At 41.2% G+C, this 19300-nt stretch overlaps 2 protein-coding genes across 2 annotated transcripts; both read left to right on the top strand.

Annotated features, from left to right (window-relative positions):
- The first annotated feature begins 236 nt into the window (after nt 1-236).
- Nucleotides 237-8147, top strand: LOC106884012 (uncharacterized). Its single transcript, XM_089344832.1, has 2 exons — nt 237-497; nt 6720-8147. The coding sequence occupies exon 2, from the start codon at nt 7002-7004 to the stop codon at nt 7797-7799; it is 798 nt and encodes a 265-aa protein (XP_089200958.1). The 5' UTR covers nt 237-497; nt 6720-7001; the 3' UTR covers nt 7800-8147.
- Nucleotides 8148-15844: 7697 nt separating this feature from the next.
- Nucleotides 15845-18239, top strand: LOC149130683 (caspase-7-like). The gene has a single exon (XM_089344571.1). It carries the CDS (start codon nt 16950-16952, stop codon nt 17787-17789), a length of 840 nt encoding a protein of 279 aa, XP_089200697.1. The 5' UTR covers nt 15845-16949; the 3' UTR covers nt 17790-18239.
- Nucleotides 18240-19300: the final 1061 nt, after the last annotated feature.

Here is a 19300-nt window from a genome sequence, read left to right as displayed (position 1 = left end):
ATATATACATATGTATGTATGTTTGTGTTTGTGTTTGTCCCCCCACCATCGCTTGACAACCGATGCTGGTGTGTTTACGTCCCCGTAACTAAGCGGTTCGGTCCAGGAAACCGATAGGATAAGTCCTGGGATCGATTTGTTCGACCAAAGGCGGTGCTCCGGCATGGCCGTAGTCAAATGACTGAAATGAATAAAAGAACACTAGGGCAAAATTAGTCTCACTGTTAATATATTCATTTTCAATTTCGTGTTCTCCGACATTAGTAATGCGCATGCTCAACCAGATGTACAACAGAGCGCGCAAGGGAAGGTTGCTTCTAATGATGCGTCCCTAATTTAAATCGCATTCATCCGAACAGTAATCTCTTATTATAGAATACAATATCATGGAAAATAAGTTTTACATAATCTATGTATCTATACACACACTCACGTTCTGATAATTCATGTGTTTTACATTCTCGCCAATTTCCAGATAATATTCTGATACGCGCGAGGTAATGGCTTTGTTATTAACCTTGTTTCTCTCATTCCATCATGTTTTCTTCGATCTTCGATCAATATAACGTTTCTTCTCCTTTGTTTGTTTCTTTGATCTGTCATTAATATTCGTGACGTGGCAGAACTTTGGAATCGGTCGCCCATATAAGTCGGATTATTTTTCCGTTTTGATGCGGATTTTTCCCCCTTTCGTTTTTGCTTTTGTTCTATGTACTTAAAAACGATGGGACAAGCCCTTTTTTGTTAAAAATAAATAGGTGGAATTCTAGTTTAAGCAACCCTTATAAAACCTCTTAAAGTCTTTAAAAAAAATACGAAAAAGAGTGGAAATTTTAGGATTTATGACGGGGTGGGGTTGCAAAAATTCCTGTTCAGTTCCACTACGTGGCATAGTGGGCCGACCAAAGTATTGTGAGTCGATTTGGTAGACGGAAACAGAAAGAAGCCCGTCGTTTATAAACGCCTAGTTTAGAATAGAGGCAGCTGATGAAGAATTAATCCAAGGGGCTATTTGTTTTCCTCTGTGTTCGTTCCGTTGTCTGTAGTTCATTTTTCTAACGTCCTGTACCTTGATATGCATCTATATACACATGTAGATGTAAGTATGTACATATATGTGTGTATACATGCTTATATATCCTTTGTATTATATATATATATATATATATATATATATATATATAGTGACATCTAACTTCAAATCTCAGGGTTTGAATGTTTCATTTATAAATTTTTATGCACCATGTGCTCTGTTTTTGGCGCAAAACAAAACCAGTTGCACAATCAGAGACTAACATGAACAGTCACGGATTTAAACTGGTGGTCCACACTGACGAGGCTCAGGGTTAAATACCCAAAAGCCGAAACCTGGTTTGTGGATATCCCTAATTGCATAATATTTTTATTTGTGCTGTTAAATGTTTTAATTCTTTCTGTTTTCCTCGCATACTGTTTTTCTCTGTTATATTGGTGCGCTACGGTGGATTAATTTAAGACTACGGCACTATCACGCTATTAGATGTCAGAAGTGAAAGTAGTCGCTGTCTGTCTGCCTGTCTGCATGCATGCCTGTTGCTGGTCTGTCAGCCTGCTTGCCTGTCTGCCTGCATGCCTGCTGCTGGCCTGTCTGCCTGCTTGCCTGCTGAGCTATCTGTGTGTCCGTCTGTCTGTCTGTCTGCTGGTTTGAGTTGATACTTTGGCTTACTTACTGATATCTATCTACTATGTATCTATCTATCAATTATTAGAAAACACAAATTTAATATAAAAACATATTTCCTGAAATTGCAAATTATTTAAAATATAAAAATATAATTTTCAACAGAGAGAATTTATCAAAATAGAAAACAAATGAAGTTTGAAGTTAAGTTTAAAAATAAATGTGATACTTATGCTCCGTAGATACTTATACTCTGTAATGTTTCAAACGCATGGATATAGGTGTCGAATTTGTTCCAATAACTTCTGGAAGATCTCGTCCTTGAATTCGTAACGCCACATGAATTCTATTAGATGTGTTTGCAGCAAATTCCGGGTTGTCCCATTTTCTCTTTTGTTCTGGTTCTTGGCATGTTTCCATAGGCATTCGATGTGATTTGTTGTGGCAAATGTAACCGGATCAACAAAATTTATTGAATGGTTCACGGTTAAATGTCTATATCCTAGCGTGTTTAGTGTATTATATGAACGCCAGAGGTCAGAAATTATTGTTGTTCCTGGTAAAATCCGCTCTTGTATAATTTCTAAAAGGGTATCAGATGATCGATCTTCTACCGCAACTAAAAAACATCTTCTCGTATCTCTTTCTAACGCACCAAACACCCACTGCGTTTTAACCCGATGGCCAACATTATATTTTCTTCTAACAAACGCACTTTCATCTATCTCTACTATTCGGTTTGGTCCGCCTAACTTAATATTTTGCGCAATATAATACTCTGCACATACATCACGGCAGTAATTCCTCCAATCTGTTACAGCTACATTTGCTATACGACATTCCTGGCCTAAATTCTTAGCTAAATCTCCCTTAGCCCAATAATATAATATATCTATAATCTGCTCGCTTTTCAGTTTGCTATTATCTAGAAATGTTCCCTTTCTAATGGAAATCAGTTTTCTACAAGGCCTTCCACATGACCATATCATGCCATCGGACAAATTGTTTTTGGCCACTTCCCTCATGCTAGCTCCACAAGAGGGACATATTTTTTCAGTATTTAACAATCCGTATGTCTTGAGCCAGTGAATACTAGCTGCTGTTGTTGCGGTGGCGATGGCAATGTCGCGGTGATTAATTCCATTTGCACTGGGATATGTAGAAGTCATCGTGAAAAACCTGCAACTAATTTGTTCTCGTGTAGATTTCAATTTGAATTACGCGCGCTTTTGGGTGGGTATGATGGGTATATGTGATTTATTTTTAAAAAACAATAATGAATAATGCAAAAATACATTTATTCATAAAGTTTTAACTGAACATGGAATGAAATATATTTATTTATAAACTTTAAACTGAACTTCATTTGTTTAAATTCTCGTCCACCTTACCTTCGCTTGTTTAAATTCTACGGAATTCTACGGAATTCTACAAGAATTAAGAATTCTACAAGAATTACCCATCATACCCACCAACGAACACCCAAAAGCGCGCGTAATTCAAATTGAAATCTACACGAGAACAAATTAGTTGCAGGTTTTTCACGATGACTTCTACATATCCCAGTGCAAATGGAATTAATCACCGCGACATTGCCATCGCCACCGCAACAACAGCAGCTAGTATTCACTGGCTCAAGACATACGGATTGTTAAATACTGAAAAAATATGTCCCTCTTGTGGAGCTAGCATGAGGGAAGTGGCCAAAAACAATTTGTCCGATGGCATGATATGGTCATGTGGAAGGCCTTGTAGAAAACTGATTTCCATTAGAAAGGGAACATTTCTAGATAATAGCAAACTGAAAAGCGAGCAGATTATAGATATATTATATTATTGGGCTAAGGGAGATTTAGCTAAGAATTTAGGCCAGGAATGTCGTATAGCAAATGTAGCTGTAACAGATTGGAGGAATTACTGCCGTGATGTATGTGCAGAGTATTATATTGCGCAAAATATTAAGTTAGGCGGACCAAACCGAATAGTAGAGATAGATGAAAGTGCGTTTGTTAGAAGAAAATATAATGTTGGCCATCGGGTTAAAACGCAGTGGGTGTTTGGTGCGTTAGAAAGAGATACGAGAAGATGTTTTTTAGTTGCGGTAGAAGATCGATCATCTGATACCCTTTTAGAAATTATACAAGAGCGGATTTTACCAGGAACAACAATAATTTCTGACCTCTGGCGTTCATATAATACACTAAACACGCTAGGATATAGACATTTAACCGTGAACCATTCAATAAATTTTGTTGATCCGGTTACATTTGCCACAACAAATCACATCGAATGCCTATGGAAACATGCCAAGAACCAGAACAAAAGAGAAAATGGGACAACCCGGAATTTGCTGCAAACACATCTAATAGAATTCATGTGGCGTTACGAATTCAAGGACGAGATCTTCCAGAAGTTATTGGAACAAATTCGACACCTATATCCATGCGTTTGAAACATTACAGAGTATAAGTATCTACGGAGCATAAGTATCACATTTATTTTTAAACTTAACTTCAAACTTCATTTGTTTTCTATTTTGATAAATTCTCTCTGTTGAAAATTATATTTTTATATTTTAAATAATTTGCAATTTCAGGAAATATGTTTTTATATTAAATTTGTGTTTTCTAATAATTGATAGATAGATACATAGTAGATAGATATCAGTAAGTAAGCCAAAGTATCAACTCAAACCAGCAGACAGACAGACAGACGGACACACAGATAGCTCAGCAGGCAAGCAGGCAGACAGGCCAGCAGCAGGCATGCAGGCAGACAGGCAAGCAGGCTGACAGAGCAGCAACAGGCATGCAGGCAGACAGGCAGACAGACAGCGACTACTTTCACTTCTGACATCTAATAGCGTGATAGTGCCCTTAGATCTTATTTCTAGCAGGTAGATGCTTATTAAACATCATTACGCTTCGTGCAAATTTATAATTCATAGCTGTTTCAAGCTATTATAACTGCGTTCCACCCATGCCACTACTGGTGATATCAAATTTTGAATTTATCCACAGATGATATGAACAGTAGTGACATCTAACTTCATATCTCAATGTTTGAATGTTTCATTTATATATATATATATATGTGTGTGTGTGTGTGCATGTATCTGTCTGTCTGTCTCCCCACTACTTTTTAACAACCGGTGCTAGACGAAACTAAAAAAAAAAAAGCCCGCTGTATAGCATATTTCGTGAAGAACCCGTTCGTACTTCGGTGTGAAATAATTTTTCCCCACAGGTTTTTTCGAGTGTATTCAACATATCTGGCCTACAAACCCGCCGCAAGCCGGTTTTTGTTTTCCTGAAAAAAAATTACATCTTCGCCGTCTTGATGTTTTTGACAGCGAAATATCGGTCCGTCCTTTATCACATATAGCTGTTACGTGGTATCAGGGTGTGCTAGAAATAGCAGCCAAATCTTTCCTTTTCTTCGGGGGAAAAGAAACCGTTTACGCGTGATTTCGATGTCACATTTATTGAAAGCATATGAAATAACCCGGAAAAGAAAAGAAAAAACACACCCCGCGAAACAAAAGTATTGAGGTCGGTTAATTCGACTAAAAATTCTTCGAGGGTTGTGAAGTCGAAACAAACGACTTTGACTCCGACTCTGCTACTATTGGCACCTCCGACTCCTCTTTATGTAATTAAGTGATTGTGGTCCACATATCTCATAAAACATATGCATATGCTTGTACTTTGAGTAGGCTTATGTATTATAACTGGTTTATATTAAAGAAAAAAGACATCGTGAGTCGGAGTCGGTAAAACTATACTGACTCCGACTCCATAAACCCCTTAATTGTTTCCGACGCCACAGCCCTGGTTTTAACATTCATTGCCACCCTATTATTGCCCCATTTTTCTTCAGTGCTCTCACCCTGGATCTTTCCCCTGCTCCTGGGGGTGGGGGTGGGGTGGGGGATGGCATTACCACCCACTTTGGGAACCACTGGTCTATACTTTTAATCTCTCCACTGACATGAAGCTCTTCCCCCACACCCAGCTCAATGCCACTCCCCCTCCCCTCACTCCGAGTTGAGGGGGGGTTTTCTCTTGCAAAGTACTTAGTGACCCTGTTGGTGCTGGTGCCACATGATCAGAACTGGTGCTGCTGCCATGTGAAAGCACCCAGTACACTGTAAAGGGTTTGACATCGGTAGTGGTGATGGTGGTGCCTGAACAGCCTTGCCAGTTCCTGTGAAACTGTCAACCCATGAGAGCATGGAAAATGGACTTTGGTGATGATGATGATGGAATATATATTTAACTATGATCTGCTATCTTACTTTTTCTAGGTTCAGGCATGGCGGTCTGGTAAGAAGCTTGCTGCTCAACCACATGGTTCTGGGTTCAGTCCCACTGTGTGGCACCTTGGGTAGGTGTCTTCTACAATAGCCTCAGGCTGACCAAAGGTTTGGTAGGGGATTTGGTAAATGGAAACCGAAAGAAGCTTGATGTGTGTGTATATATATATATGTATGTATACACACACACACACACACACACACACACACACACATATATATATATATATTTGTGTGTGTATCTGTGTTTGTCCCCACCATCACTGCTTGGCAACCAGAGTTGGTGTGTTTAGATTCCCTTAGCTTAGCAGTTTGCCAAAAGTACTGGGGTTGGTACATTTGACTAAAAATACCTCAAGGCAGTGCCCCCAGCATGACCGCAGTCTAATGACTGACACAGGCAAAAGATAAAAGATATATAAGCAATAGGCTTCCTCACAGTTTCCATCAACTAAATCCACCCACTGCACTGAACCAGAAATAAAATTAGTGTGACCATGACTTTATAATCTTTATGCTCTTCCTGCTGTTCTTTTAAAAAAGCAAGACATAAAATTGTCAAATTTGTCCCAAACACACTATGATATTACACAGAATGAATGTGTACCTGTAGCTTGTAAATATGAAGATTTTAGCATAAGCTACAGCTTGTCTGTAAAGGATTGCAAAATTTCCACTGTTGAATGTCTGCTGTTCAATTAATTATCTCATAAAGCTTATGCTGTCGTTTCTCTGTCATTTCAGAATGTCTGATGGTATTGGCAGCAGAAGCAATATAGCTTGAGATGATGGTTTAAAGATTAAAGGAACATATTATACAAAGCAGATGTAACTATATTCATATAAACCTGTGATGGAATTGCCATGAAATATTTCCAGAAGACAAGGATATTTATTTGAAATACAATATAAAAATGGAAAGGAAAAGAGATCATAAAAAAGAAAGGAAGTTTATGGAAAATGCCTGATGTTTGTGCTGCATTAAATGTGAAGAAAGAAAGAAAATGAAGTGATTTACTTGATAAGATGTCGAAAAAGAACGGTAAAACTTCATATCAATGTGATATTTGTAAAAAGACATTCCAGAAAAAACGTGACCTAACTACTCACAAGAAAAGTCATTCAGGAGAAAAGCCATATCACTGTGATATCTGTGGTAATTTATTCTTGTTGAAACATAACTTAACTGTACACAAACGTATTCACACAGGAGAGAGGCCTTACAGCTGTGATATCTGTGGTAAATCTTTCAAACAAAGTGGTGACTTAAAGGCTCACAAACGCACTCACACAGGAGAGAAACCATATCGTTGTGATATCTGTGGTAAATCCTTTTCACAAGGCAACCAAGTTACTATACACAAACGCATTCATACAGGAGAGAGACCATTTCACTGTGACGTCTGTGGTAAATCCTTCACTGGGAGTCATGTCTTAAAGACTCACAAACACATTCATACTGGAGAAAGACCTCATCACTGTGAAATCTGTGGTAAATCATTCATTCGAAGTGATCACTTAGCTGCTCACAAACACATTCATACAGGAGAGAGGCCACATCAGTGTGATATTTGTGGCAAATCATTCTCTCGTACCCATCACTTATCTATTCACAAACGTATTCATACAGGAGAGAAACCATATCAGTGTGAAATCTGTGGTAGAGCTTTCTCTCAGAAACCTGATTTAATTGCCCACAAACGTATTCATACAGGAGAGAAGCCATATCGCTGTGATAGTTGTGGTAAATCATTCTCTCATCCAAATACCTTAACTACACACAAACGTATTCATTGCGGACAAAAATTGGAAAACAATTTCTAGTCAATCATAAATCCTTTAAAAGTTATTTACATGTGATGTGTACGTGCAACTATTGATCGGAAGCTCTTGTTACATGTGCTATCTCTACATAAACAATTGTCAATAAATAAATGTTGATCAGTTAATTTCTCCAGTCTAGCTTTACCATGTACAGAGAGAGTGTTAATGTACAAGGAGTGGGATGATTGCACATAGTAGGGTTGGTGGCAGGCAAGGAGTAGATATTGCACATATTGAGAGAGAATCATAGAAACAGAGAAGGGGGATAAATGATACTAGATATGGGAAAAGTTATACGAATGGGAAATTATTTTTATTTTAGGGTAATAAATTTTTTTCTTTTGAAAATTTGTATTCATTTTATCATTTAGTAATATTCTTTATTTACTGATGAGAAAAAAAAGGGAGGGGGTAGAGCAACAAGATGAAGGGTAAGAGGTAATGAGCCACATATCTCAGGGCAAGAGGGATGCTTGGATTTGCCCAGCGGTAATTACTGTGGTGGTGTTGCTGCCGGGAATGGCCAGTGAATCATTGCAATAGCCACTCCACCTTGTGGGGCTCGTTTTTTTGACAGGATGCTGTGTGGAGGAAGTCGATGGTACGGGCTGCTGTGTGGAGGAAATCGATGGTACGGGCTGCTGTGTGGAGGAAGTCGATGGTACGGGCAGCTGTGTGGAGGAAATCGATGGTACGGGCTGGTGTGTGGAGGAAATCGATGGTACGGGCTGCTGTGTGGAGGAAATCGATGGTATGGGCTGCTGTGTGAAGGAAATCGACGGTACGGTCTGCTGTGTGGAGGAAATCGATGGTACGGGCTGGTGTGTGGAGGAAATCGATGGTACGGGCTGCTGTGTGGAGGAAATCGATGGTATGGGCTGCTGTGTGAAGGAAATCGACGGTACGGTCTGCTGTGTGGAGGAAATCGATGGTATGGGCTGCTGTGTGAAGGAAATCGACGGTACGGTCTGCTGTGTGAAGGAAATCGATGGTACAGGCTGCTGTGTGAAGAAAATCGATGGTACGGGGCTGCTGTGTTGAGGAAATCGATGGTACGGGCTGCTGTGTGGAGGAAATCGATGGTACGGGCTGCTGTGTGGAGGAAATCTATGGTACGGGCTGCTGTGTTGAGGAAATCGATGGTACGGGCTGCTGTGTTGAGGAAATCGATGGTACGGGCTGCTGTGTGGAGGAAATCGATGGTACGGGCTGCTGTGTGGAGGAAATCGATGGTACGGGCTGCTGTGTGGAGGAAATCGACGGTACGGTCTGCTGTGTGAAGGAAATCGATGGTACGGGCTGCTGTGTGGAGGAAATCGATGGTACGGGCTGCTGTGTGGAGGAAATCAATGGTACGGGCTGCTGTGTGGAGAAAATCGATGGTACGGGCTGCTGTGTGGAGGAAATCGATGGTACGGTCTGCTGTGTGGAAGAAATTGGTGGTACGGGCTGCTGTGTGGAGGAAATCGATGGTACGGGATGCTGTGATGAGGAAATCGATGGTACTGGCTGCTGTCTGGAGAAAACCGATGGTACGGGCTGCTGTGTTGAGGAAATCGATGGTACGGGCTGTTGTGTGGAGGAAATCGGTGGTACGGGCTGCTGTGTGGAGGAAATCGATAGTACGGTCTGCTGTGTGAAGGAAATCGATGGTACAGGCTACTGTGTGGAGGAAATCGATGGTACGGGCTGCTGTGTGGAGGAAATCGATGGTACGGGCTGCTGTGTGGAGGAAATCGACGGTACGGTCTGCTGTGTGAAGGAAATCGATGGTACAGGCTACTGTGTGGAGGAAATCGATGGTACGGGCTGTTGTGTGGAGGAAATCGATGGTACGGGCTGCTGTGTGGAGGAAATCGACGGTACGGTCTGCTGTGTGAAGGAAATCGATGGTACAGGCTACTGTGTGGAGGAAATCGATGGTACGGGCTGCTGTGTGGAGGAAATCGATGGTACGGGCTGCTGTGTGGAGGAAATCGATGGTACAGGCTGCTGTGTGGAGGAAATCGATGGTACGGTCTGCTGTGTGGAAGAAATTGATGGTACGGGCTGCTGTGTGGAGGAAATCGATGGTACGGGCTGCTGTGTGGAGGAAATCGATGGTATGGGCTGCTGTGTGAAGGAAATCGACGGTACGGTCTGCTGTGTGAAGGAAATCGATGGTACAGGCTGCTGTGTGGAGGAAATCGATGGTATGGGCAGCTGTGTGAAGGAAATCGACGGTACGGTCTGCTGTGTGAAGGAAATCGATGGTACGGGGCTGATGTGTTGAGGAAATCGATGGTACGGGCTGCTGTGTGGATGAAATCGATGGTACGGGCTGCTGTGTTGAGGAAATCGATGGTACGGGCTGCTGTGTGGAGGAAATCGATGGTACGGGCTGCTGTGTGGATGAAATCGATGGTACGGGCTGCTGTGTTGAGGAAATCGATGGTACGGGCTGCTGTGTGGAGGAAATCGATGGTACGGGCTGCTGTGTGGAGGAAATCGATGGTACGGGCTGCTGTGTGGAGGAAATCGATGGTACGGGCTGCTGTGATGAGGAAATCGACGGTACGGTCTGCTGTCTGGAGGAAATCGATGGTACAGGCTACTGTGTGGAGGAAATCGATGGTACGGGCTGTTGTGTTGAGGAAATCGATGGTACGAGCTGCTGTGTGGAGGAAATCGATGGTACGGGCTGCTGTGTGGAGGAAATCGATGGTACGGGCTGCTGTGTGGAGGAAATCGACGGTACGGTCTGCTGTGTGAAGGAAATCGATGGTACAGGCTACTGTGTGGAGGAAATCGATGGTACGGGCTGCTGTGTGGAGGAAATCGATGGTACGGGCTGCTGTGTGGAGGAAATCGATAGTACGGTCTGCTGTGTGGAGGAAGTCGATGGTACGGTCTGCTGTGTGGAGGAAATCGATGGTACGGGCTGCTGTGTTGAGGAAATCGATGGTACGGGCTGCTGTGTAGAGGAAATCGATGGTACGGGCTGCTGTGTGGAGGAAATCAATGGTACGGGCTGCTGTGTGGAGGAAATCGATGGTACGGGCTGCTGTGTGGAGGAAATCGATGGTACGGTCTGGTGTGTGGAGGAAATCGATGGTACGGACTGCTGTGTGGAGGAAATCAATGGTACGAGCTGGTGTGTGGAGGAAATCGATGGTACGGGCTGCTGTGTGGAGGAAATCGATGGTACGGGCTGCTGTGTTGAGGAAATCGATGGTACGGGCTGCTGTGTAGAGGAAATCGATGGTACGGGCTGCTGTGTGGAGGAAATCAATGGTACGGGCTGCTGTGTGGAGGAAATCGACGGTACGGGCTGCTGTGTGGAGGAAATCGATGGTACGGTCTGCTGTGTGGAAGAAATTGATGGTACGGGCTGCTGTGTGGAGGAAATCGATGGTACGGGCTGCTGTGATGAGGAAATCGATGGTACTGGCTGCTGTCTGGAGAAAACAGATGGTACGGGCTGCTGTGTTGAGGAAATCGATGGTACGGGCTGTTGTGTTGAGGAAATCGGTGGTACGGGCTGCTGTGTGGAGGAAATCGATAGTACGGTCTGCTGTGTGGAGGAAATCGATGGTACGGGCTGCTGTGTTGAGGAAATCGATGGTACGGGCTGCTGTGTAGAGGAAATCGATGGTACAGGCTGCTGTGTGGAGGAAATCGATGGTACAGGCTGCTGTGTGGAGGAAATCGATGGTACGGTCTGGTGTGTGGAGGAAATCGATGGTACGGACTGCTGTGTGGAGGAAATCGACGGTACGGGCTGCTGTGTGGAGGAAATCGATGGTACGGTCTGCTGTGTGGAAGAAATTGATGGTACGGGCTGCTGTGTGGAGGAAATCGATGGTACGGGCTGCTGTGATGAGGAAATCGATGGTACTGGCTGCTGTCTGGAGAAAACAGATGGTACGGGCTGCTGTGTTGAGGAAATCGATGGTACGGGCTGTTGTGCTGAGGAAATCGGTGGTACGGGCTGCTGTGTGGAGGAAATCGATGGTACGGGCTGCTGTGTGGAGGAAATCGATGGTACGGGCTGCTGTGTGGAGGAAATCGATAGTACGGTCTGCTGTGTGGAGGAAATCGATGGTACGGGCTGCTGTGTGGAGGAAGTCGATGGTACGGTCTGGTGTGTGGAGGAAATCGATGGTACGGGCTGCTGTGTTGAGGAAATCGATGGTACGGGCTGCTGTGTGGAAGAAATCGATGGTACGGTCTGCTGTGTTGAGGAAATCGATGGTACGGGCTGCTGTGTAGAGGAAATCGATGGTACGGGCTGCTGTGTGGAAGAAATCGATGGTACGGGCTGCTGTGTGGAGGAAGTCGATGGTACGGGCTGCTGTGTGGAGGAAGTCGATGGTACAGGCTGCTGTGTGGTGGAAATCGATGGTACGGGCTGCTGTGTAGAGGAAATCGATGGTACGGGCTGCTGTGTGGAGAAAATCGATGGTACGGGCTGCTGTGTGGAGGAAATCGATGGTACGGGCTGCTGTGTGGAGGAAGTCGATGGTACAGGCTGCTGTGTGGTGGAAATCGATGGTACGGGCTGCTGTGTGGAGGAAATCGATGGTATGGGGTCCTAGAACACTCAACATCTTGATGGAGACTGACAAAAACTGATAGCGGCTGGCCAGGCTCCTGTAATAATCAAATTTTCTCTCTCTCTTTACGGGCAGTGATACTGTGGTCTCCAGCCCATGCCGCAGTGTTGATGCTGGAGAACATGTTGCACGTTGAGTCCCAGATCTTTTCAGTTTGACTGCACTTTTGAAATTTTAAGATGAATTTAAAATTTTCAAATTTGGTGTGTTGGTGTAATTTTTGAAACTGAATGGCCTAATTTGTCTGGTGTTTAGAGGAAATTTCAACTCAGCCACAGAGTCTCCGACTGTGTCTTACCATCAGGCGTTCTTTTAAAGGATTGGAATTTGTTCAAGTTAGTGTTGTTAAATTGTGCACAAGCATGCCTGTTTGTATATCCTCGACACCACATAACAAACCGGTGTTGGTTTGTTTGTGTTCCAATAAGTTAGCAATTTGGCAGAAGAGTTTGATAGAATAAGTTCCAGGCTTTTCTCTTTGGCTGCTACTTTTCACTTTCTTCAATTTTGTTCCCATTGGTTTCACATTTCGTATATTGTTGTAGTTTTGTATGGTAATTCATCATCATCATCATCATCATCGTTTAACGTCCGCTTTCCATGCTAGCATGGGTTGGACGATTTGACTGAGAACTGGCAAGCCAGAAGGCTGCACCAGACTCTAATTCATCTGGCAGAGTTTCTACAGCTGGATGCCCTTCCTAACGCCAACCAATGGAAAATACCAAACGGAATCTCACCTTTTATCTCTCATGTTTCTTCCTCCTTTAACTTATTCTATGTGATATAATTCTTGGGAAAGAATACATTTGCGGCTGAAGATAGCTTTATACTATCAATTGTATACCAATAATGATGCAACAACAATAAAGCTTGAAACACGTGTACCGCAGAATCCTTTGTGTTTTGTCTTTATTTTACATTTCCAATTTATTCATTGACCCCGACCACGAGCTGGCATACACAGGTGCTTACAATTATCAAGTATTACCTCTAACATTTACTTTATATATATATATATATAAATTCATAAGAATGGTACAACAAGGTACCGATATTTGCTGGAGAATAGCAATCGATATAAAAACGACGCTATTGTATAGCTTCACTGCGTATATACTGGCAAAAATGCGTGTGTGCAACAAAACATGAAAAACTTGTCTTACCTTAGGAAGAACATCCGAAAATGGCGTTCGGGCGAGTATACTTGGCATTGATGTAGCAACATTTGAAATGTTGTCTAGGTAAATGCAACTGATGAAGACTAATCAGATTTACGTTGTGGAACGTATTTGAAAAGTCTGAAGCCTAGGTATTGCATTATCCTTAATCTGGGTTGTTCATTTTCGGATGTTCTTCCTAAGGTAAGACAAGTTTTTCATGTTTTGTTGCACACACGCATTTTTGCCAGTATATACGCAGTGAAGCTATACAATAGCGTCGTTTTTATATCGATTGCTATTCTCCAGCAAATATCGGTACCTTGTTGTACCATTCTTATGAATTTATATATATATATACCCTTTAGGGCTACTTTTTGCTGGAAATTGATACATTTGTATTAATACATTTGTATTGAAATATTTTTCATTATATATATATATATATATATATATATATATATATATATATATATATATATATATATATATATATATATATATATATATATATATATATATATATATATATATATATATATATATATATATATATATATATATATATATATATATATATATATATATATATATATATATATATATATATATATATATATATATATATATATAATGAGGTGCAGGAGTGGCCCTGTGGTAAGAAACTTGCTTACAAACCACATGAGAGATAAAAGGTGAGATTCCGTCTGGTGCGTGGCACCTTAGGCAAGTGTCTTCTACTATAGCCCCGGGCCGACCAAGCCCTTTGGTAGACGGAAACTGAAGGAACTGGTCACGCAGACATAGAGAAAGTTGTTTGTCCCTTACAACGCGCCAGCGTGTCACACTTTTGTTCCTGCACGATCGAGGCTTATGATACCTCATGCGCCGGCTGGCAGCCCCAGCCTCACTGCATTAATCACTGGCATATTCAATACTGTGCACTGTATTTGTAATCAATGCACTAGCATTAGCCTCAGCCTTGTATAAGCTCTATTGCACTCATGCACATGCACTTCTGTTATGCACATCTGCGAGCTGGCAGAAACGTTAGCACGCCGGGCGAAATGCTTAGCGGTATTTCGTCTGCCGCTACGTTCTGAGTTCAAATTCCGCCGAGGTCGACTTTGCCTTTCATCCTTTCGGGGTCGATTAAATAAGTACCAGTTACGCACTGGGGTCGATATAATCCACTTAATCCGTTTGTCTGCCCTTGTTTGTCCCCACTGTGTGTAGCCCCTTGTGGGTAGTAAAGAAATGGCACATCTACACCCTAGTTTTGCAACACTTCTGCGTCAGCTCAATTCTTCTCCCGACTCAAAGCACGTTGGATGATCACATGCTCTGCGCTCATGTTTAGACATAATTTCCCTCCGTTAGACCCTTATTTGGTCACGTAATTAAAGCTACACTGTCCCGTATACACTTCAACGATCCTCTCTCCTGATATGCGAAATTTCTCCTCAACCATACGTTATTTTTTTAATCTCCTTTGTTCGTTCGCTTCCTTCCAGGAACCTCACTGGCGAGGAGAGTGATGTAGTGGACCTTGCATGCATGAAGTGGATTCGATCCACTATAGCAAAATTTAAATCAACACTGCAACAGAACTTTTCCCACAGTGGAACAATAGTTTTTCTCTGACAGCAGTTTTTCTCCAGTATGGCCCGAGGGCCAATAACAAGAGCATATAAAAAAAAATTAGACAAAATAATGACACTGTAACGATAAATGTTAGTTTCGGAGGTTACCAATTGTAACGATAAAAGGTTTCTGTATGAAGGCTGCAATTCTCTTGTTCGGGGTCACCTATTGTAATGATAAGGTTTTTGTTTGTAGCGATGATAATTTTGTATAGTTACCAATTGTAGCGGTTGTAAGATGAACGATGAACAGTGATCGAAGTTGTAAAGAAATATTTATTTACCGTTACTTTAATAAATGCCATACCACGACGGGTAGGTTAGTGTAATAGTATAACACAGTTCGTAAAGCATACAAAGTAAAGAAAGTTAATTTAGGCCTGTATATGTGTGTCTATTGGAGGCGCAATGGCCCAGTGGTTAGGGCAGCAGATCGCGGTCATAGGATCGTGGTTTCGATTCCCAGACCGGGCGTTGTGAGTGTTTATTGAGCGAAAACACCTAAAGCTCCACGAGGCTCCTGCAGGAGGTGGTGGCGAACCCTGCTGTACTCTTTCACCACAACTTTCTCTCACTCTTTCTTCCTGTTTCTGTTGTGCCCGTAATTCAAAGGGTCAGCCTTGTCACACTCTGTGTCACGCTGAATATCCCCGAGAACTACGTTAAGGGTACACGTGTCTGTGGAGTGCTCAGCCACTTGCACGTTAATTTCACGAGCAGGCTGTTCCGTTGATCGGATCAACTGGAACCCTCGACGTCGTAAGCGACCGAGTGCCAACAACAATGCGTGTACAATACATTCATCGTTTAGTAACAGGGAAACGGTCAGACGAACTTAGCTTAGGAAGTTGGCAGGTGGGGATGCGTTGGTATTTGTAAGTTAATGAACAAGCGTCTTAATGCTTATCTTATTCCTACCACTATACACCCCCCCCCACACACAAATCTGTCTCCTTCAACTACCCCCCCCCCCCCACAAATCTGTCTCAATGTATTGCTAGTTTACAAAAAGATCAGCTCTGATCCAACGCTCTGGTTAATCGAAAATAGAAAGCTTTTCCTCAAAAACAACAACAAAGAAAGAAGAAAGAAATATGTGAAGTGATTTTAAGGGGAATTGGGTCCTAAAAAAAGTACAAGGTCATCACCCATTTCCTCGTGTCGGCGGTACACCCCTTTAAGTTGGCATATTTCTTGTGTATTTGAGCGTGTATGAAGTGTGACCTCATTTCTGCAGCTGAAGTAAATACACAGCCGATTGTTGTTGACGTTTCAATTAATTCCCTTTCATTTTGGACTTACTGCGATCTTAATACAAAAGTGGCTCCGTAATACAAAAGTAACATTGTCGAAAAGAATTTCCTCTAAGTGTTTAACTTCAGAGCCAGCAGCACATTAAATGATAATTTGATTTTGGCCGAGTATGACGACAGAAAAAAAAAAATTATATGCGTAGTTGGATTTCGCTAACGCATACGCATTACATGATAACTCGAAACGGCCCAAGAGTATGTTTACAGTTGTTCAACTGTCTCTTTCGCATTCAAATATTAACAGTTTAGATGTTAATTATAAAAAAATACGAAACCATTATTCTATGCTAATTTAGTTAAATTTGTCAAGCTCCCTTTTCAGTTTGTATGATAGAAATTTAAATGTAATAAAATGTTTTAAAAGAAATTTAAAGTGTAAACTTACTTTTGGGCCACCCTGTTTATCATACCCGGAACTACATTCAACTATTCAGTCTCAATGGATTACACGAGTGTAAATGGTAGTACAGGCGTTCACTTCAATTTACCAACTGAGAAAGATCTCCTGAAATGTTTTAACGACTATGATATGACACATAAACGTCGAGGTGTTGCATACATCTTCAACAATGAAAATTTTGAAGACCCAAAACTTGTAACTCGTCACGGCTCATCAAAAGACGTACACAATTTTGAAACGGCATTAATGTGTCTTGGATTTCGTGAAGATGACATCAACGTTTATACAGATCCAACAGTCAAGGAAATGCTCGGGGCTTTAGAAGATTTTAACGAAGATAATCCTGATATTAAAGGTAATATTGACTGCTTTATTTGTGCGATTCTGAGCCATGGTGCCGAAAACGATATTATATATGGATACGAAGGTGCAATTGAGCTAGACGAATTGCTTTCTTGTCTGAGACCCGATCGCTGTCCATCTCTAACAGGAGTACCTAAATTAATCTTTATTGAAGCATCTCGTGGAGGTAAGATTGATGCTGGAGTCGAAAAAAACGATGCTTGTGGATTCGGATTTGAAGAAAAGCCACCAAGAATTCCAATTATGGCAGATATGTTGGTTTTCCATTCGTCACCAAATAAATATCCGTCAATGAGTAATAAAGAAAATGGTTCGTGGTTTATGCAGACTTTAAGTAAAATGTTGAAGGAATATGGCACTAAATATGAAATCATGACGTTTTTAACCGCTGTCTGTAAGTATGTTGCCTCTCGAGAATTCCAAAGTTCGGATAACCCGGAATACAATGGTTGTAAACAAATGCCTCAGATTACGTCGACGTTGCTCAAACGACTAAAGTTTGAACCGAGGAACTAAATATTTCGATAAACAATAGCAAAAGTAGTATATTTTAGGAACTCATATATCTACAAAGAAGTACACAGTTTTCATACATAATACCTGCAGTATAAATTGATAAATAGATAAATATAATGTTTTCAGCTAAAAAATTCCTAATGTGATTACAATTGATTTGCTTTAATAAACATCCTCTAACATTTTAAGATACTTAACTAAAACTATTTCCTACCATAAATTTTACAAAGAACACCAGTGCTTTATTGGTACATTCTAAGTTTCAAAATAATTCTACATTCTGAAAATTGAACTGACATTGTTTTATGTACAACTAAATATGAACGATATTAATATGTAGGCTATTTTTTTTCATGTATTTTCATATATCGCTGGATTCGTAAAAAATTGTCTTCTAAAGAAAAATTGTTTATCTTTCTTCGCTCACAGCATTAAACTATCTCAGCACCATTTCGTAATATATTTTCAATTATTCAATTTTTGCTTTTCTTTTTACTACCATGGTGAATAACGACGAAATAAGAAAATGTATAAGCTTTTACACTAGTTTTTAATTTATTAAAATATTTGAAGTGTGAATGAAAAGTTGTTATGTAATTTTGTTACGAGTAGAAAACATTGTTGATAAAATAATTGATTTTCTGATTGTTGCGTGAATTATCGGCAGCGCTGAATTAGCCATTAAGCAAAATACACACGAATTGAGGGTGTGGTTGGTACATGTATGAACACCACCATTTGTGTATACTACAACTACTATGACTGTTGATTTTATGAGCTGACTGTTATTTATAGCGTCGGAGGTGAGCAGTTTACATAAAAACGAATGATGAAAACTGTTGAGATTTTTACGAACAAACTTTATGTTTTGTTGAGAATGCGTGGATGTTATTGAAATGATATTACGATAAATGTTGAGAACTTTTGAACCTTATTAAAACAGAATTCGTTAAATTGTTGCTGGTCGGTTTTGTAGTGAATATTTCAACCCACTTTCTCGGAAAAGTGAAACTACCAGTTTCGCACTGAGGTCGATATAATCGACTTAATCCGTATGTCTGTCCTTGTTTGTCCCCTCTGTGTGTAGCCCCTTGTGGGCAGTAAAGAAATAAGAAACGTTAGCACGCCGGGCGAAATGCTTAGCGATATTTCGTCTGTCTTTACGTTTTGAGTTCAAATTCCGCCGAGGTCGACTTTGTCTTTCATCCTTTCGGGGTCGATTAAATTAGTACCAGTTTCGCACTGAGGTCGATATAATCGACTTAATCCGTATGTATGTCCTTGTTTGTCCCCTCTGTGTGTAGCCCCTGATGGGCAGTAAAGAAATAAAAAACGTTAGCAGGCCGGGCGAAATGCTTAGCGATATTTCGTCTGTCTTTACGTTTTGAGTTCAAATTCCGCCGAGGTCGACTTTACCTTTCATCCTTTCAGGGTCGATAAATTTAGTACCAGTTGTGTACTGGGGTCGATCCCCTCCCCCAAAATTTCGGGCCTAGATTAGAAAAGTATAT

The sequence above is a fragment of the Octopus bimaculoides genome, chromosome 28, assembly GCF_046866305.1.
Source record: "Octopus bimaculoides isolate indiv1 chromosome 28, ASM4686630v1, whole genome shotgun sequence".
Lineage (NCBI taxonomy): Eukaryota > Metazoa > Mollusca > Cephalopoda > Octopoda > Octopodidae > Octopus > Octopus bimaculoides.
The sequence above is the reverse complement of the archived record's forward strand: the minus strand, read 5'-3'. Positions and strand labels throughout refer to the sequence as shown.

Coding starts and splice junctions, on each gene's coding strand:
- LOC149130683 (XM_089344571.1), top strand. CDS start 16,950: ATGGATTACACGAGTGTAAATGGTAGTACAGGCGTTCACTTCAATTTA.
- LOC106884012 (XM_089344832.1), top strand. CDS start 7,002: ATGTCGAAAAAGAACGGTAAAACTTCATATCAATGTGATATTTGTAAA.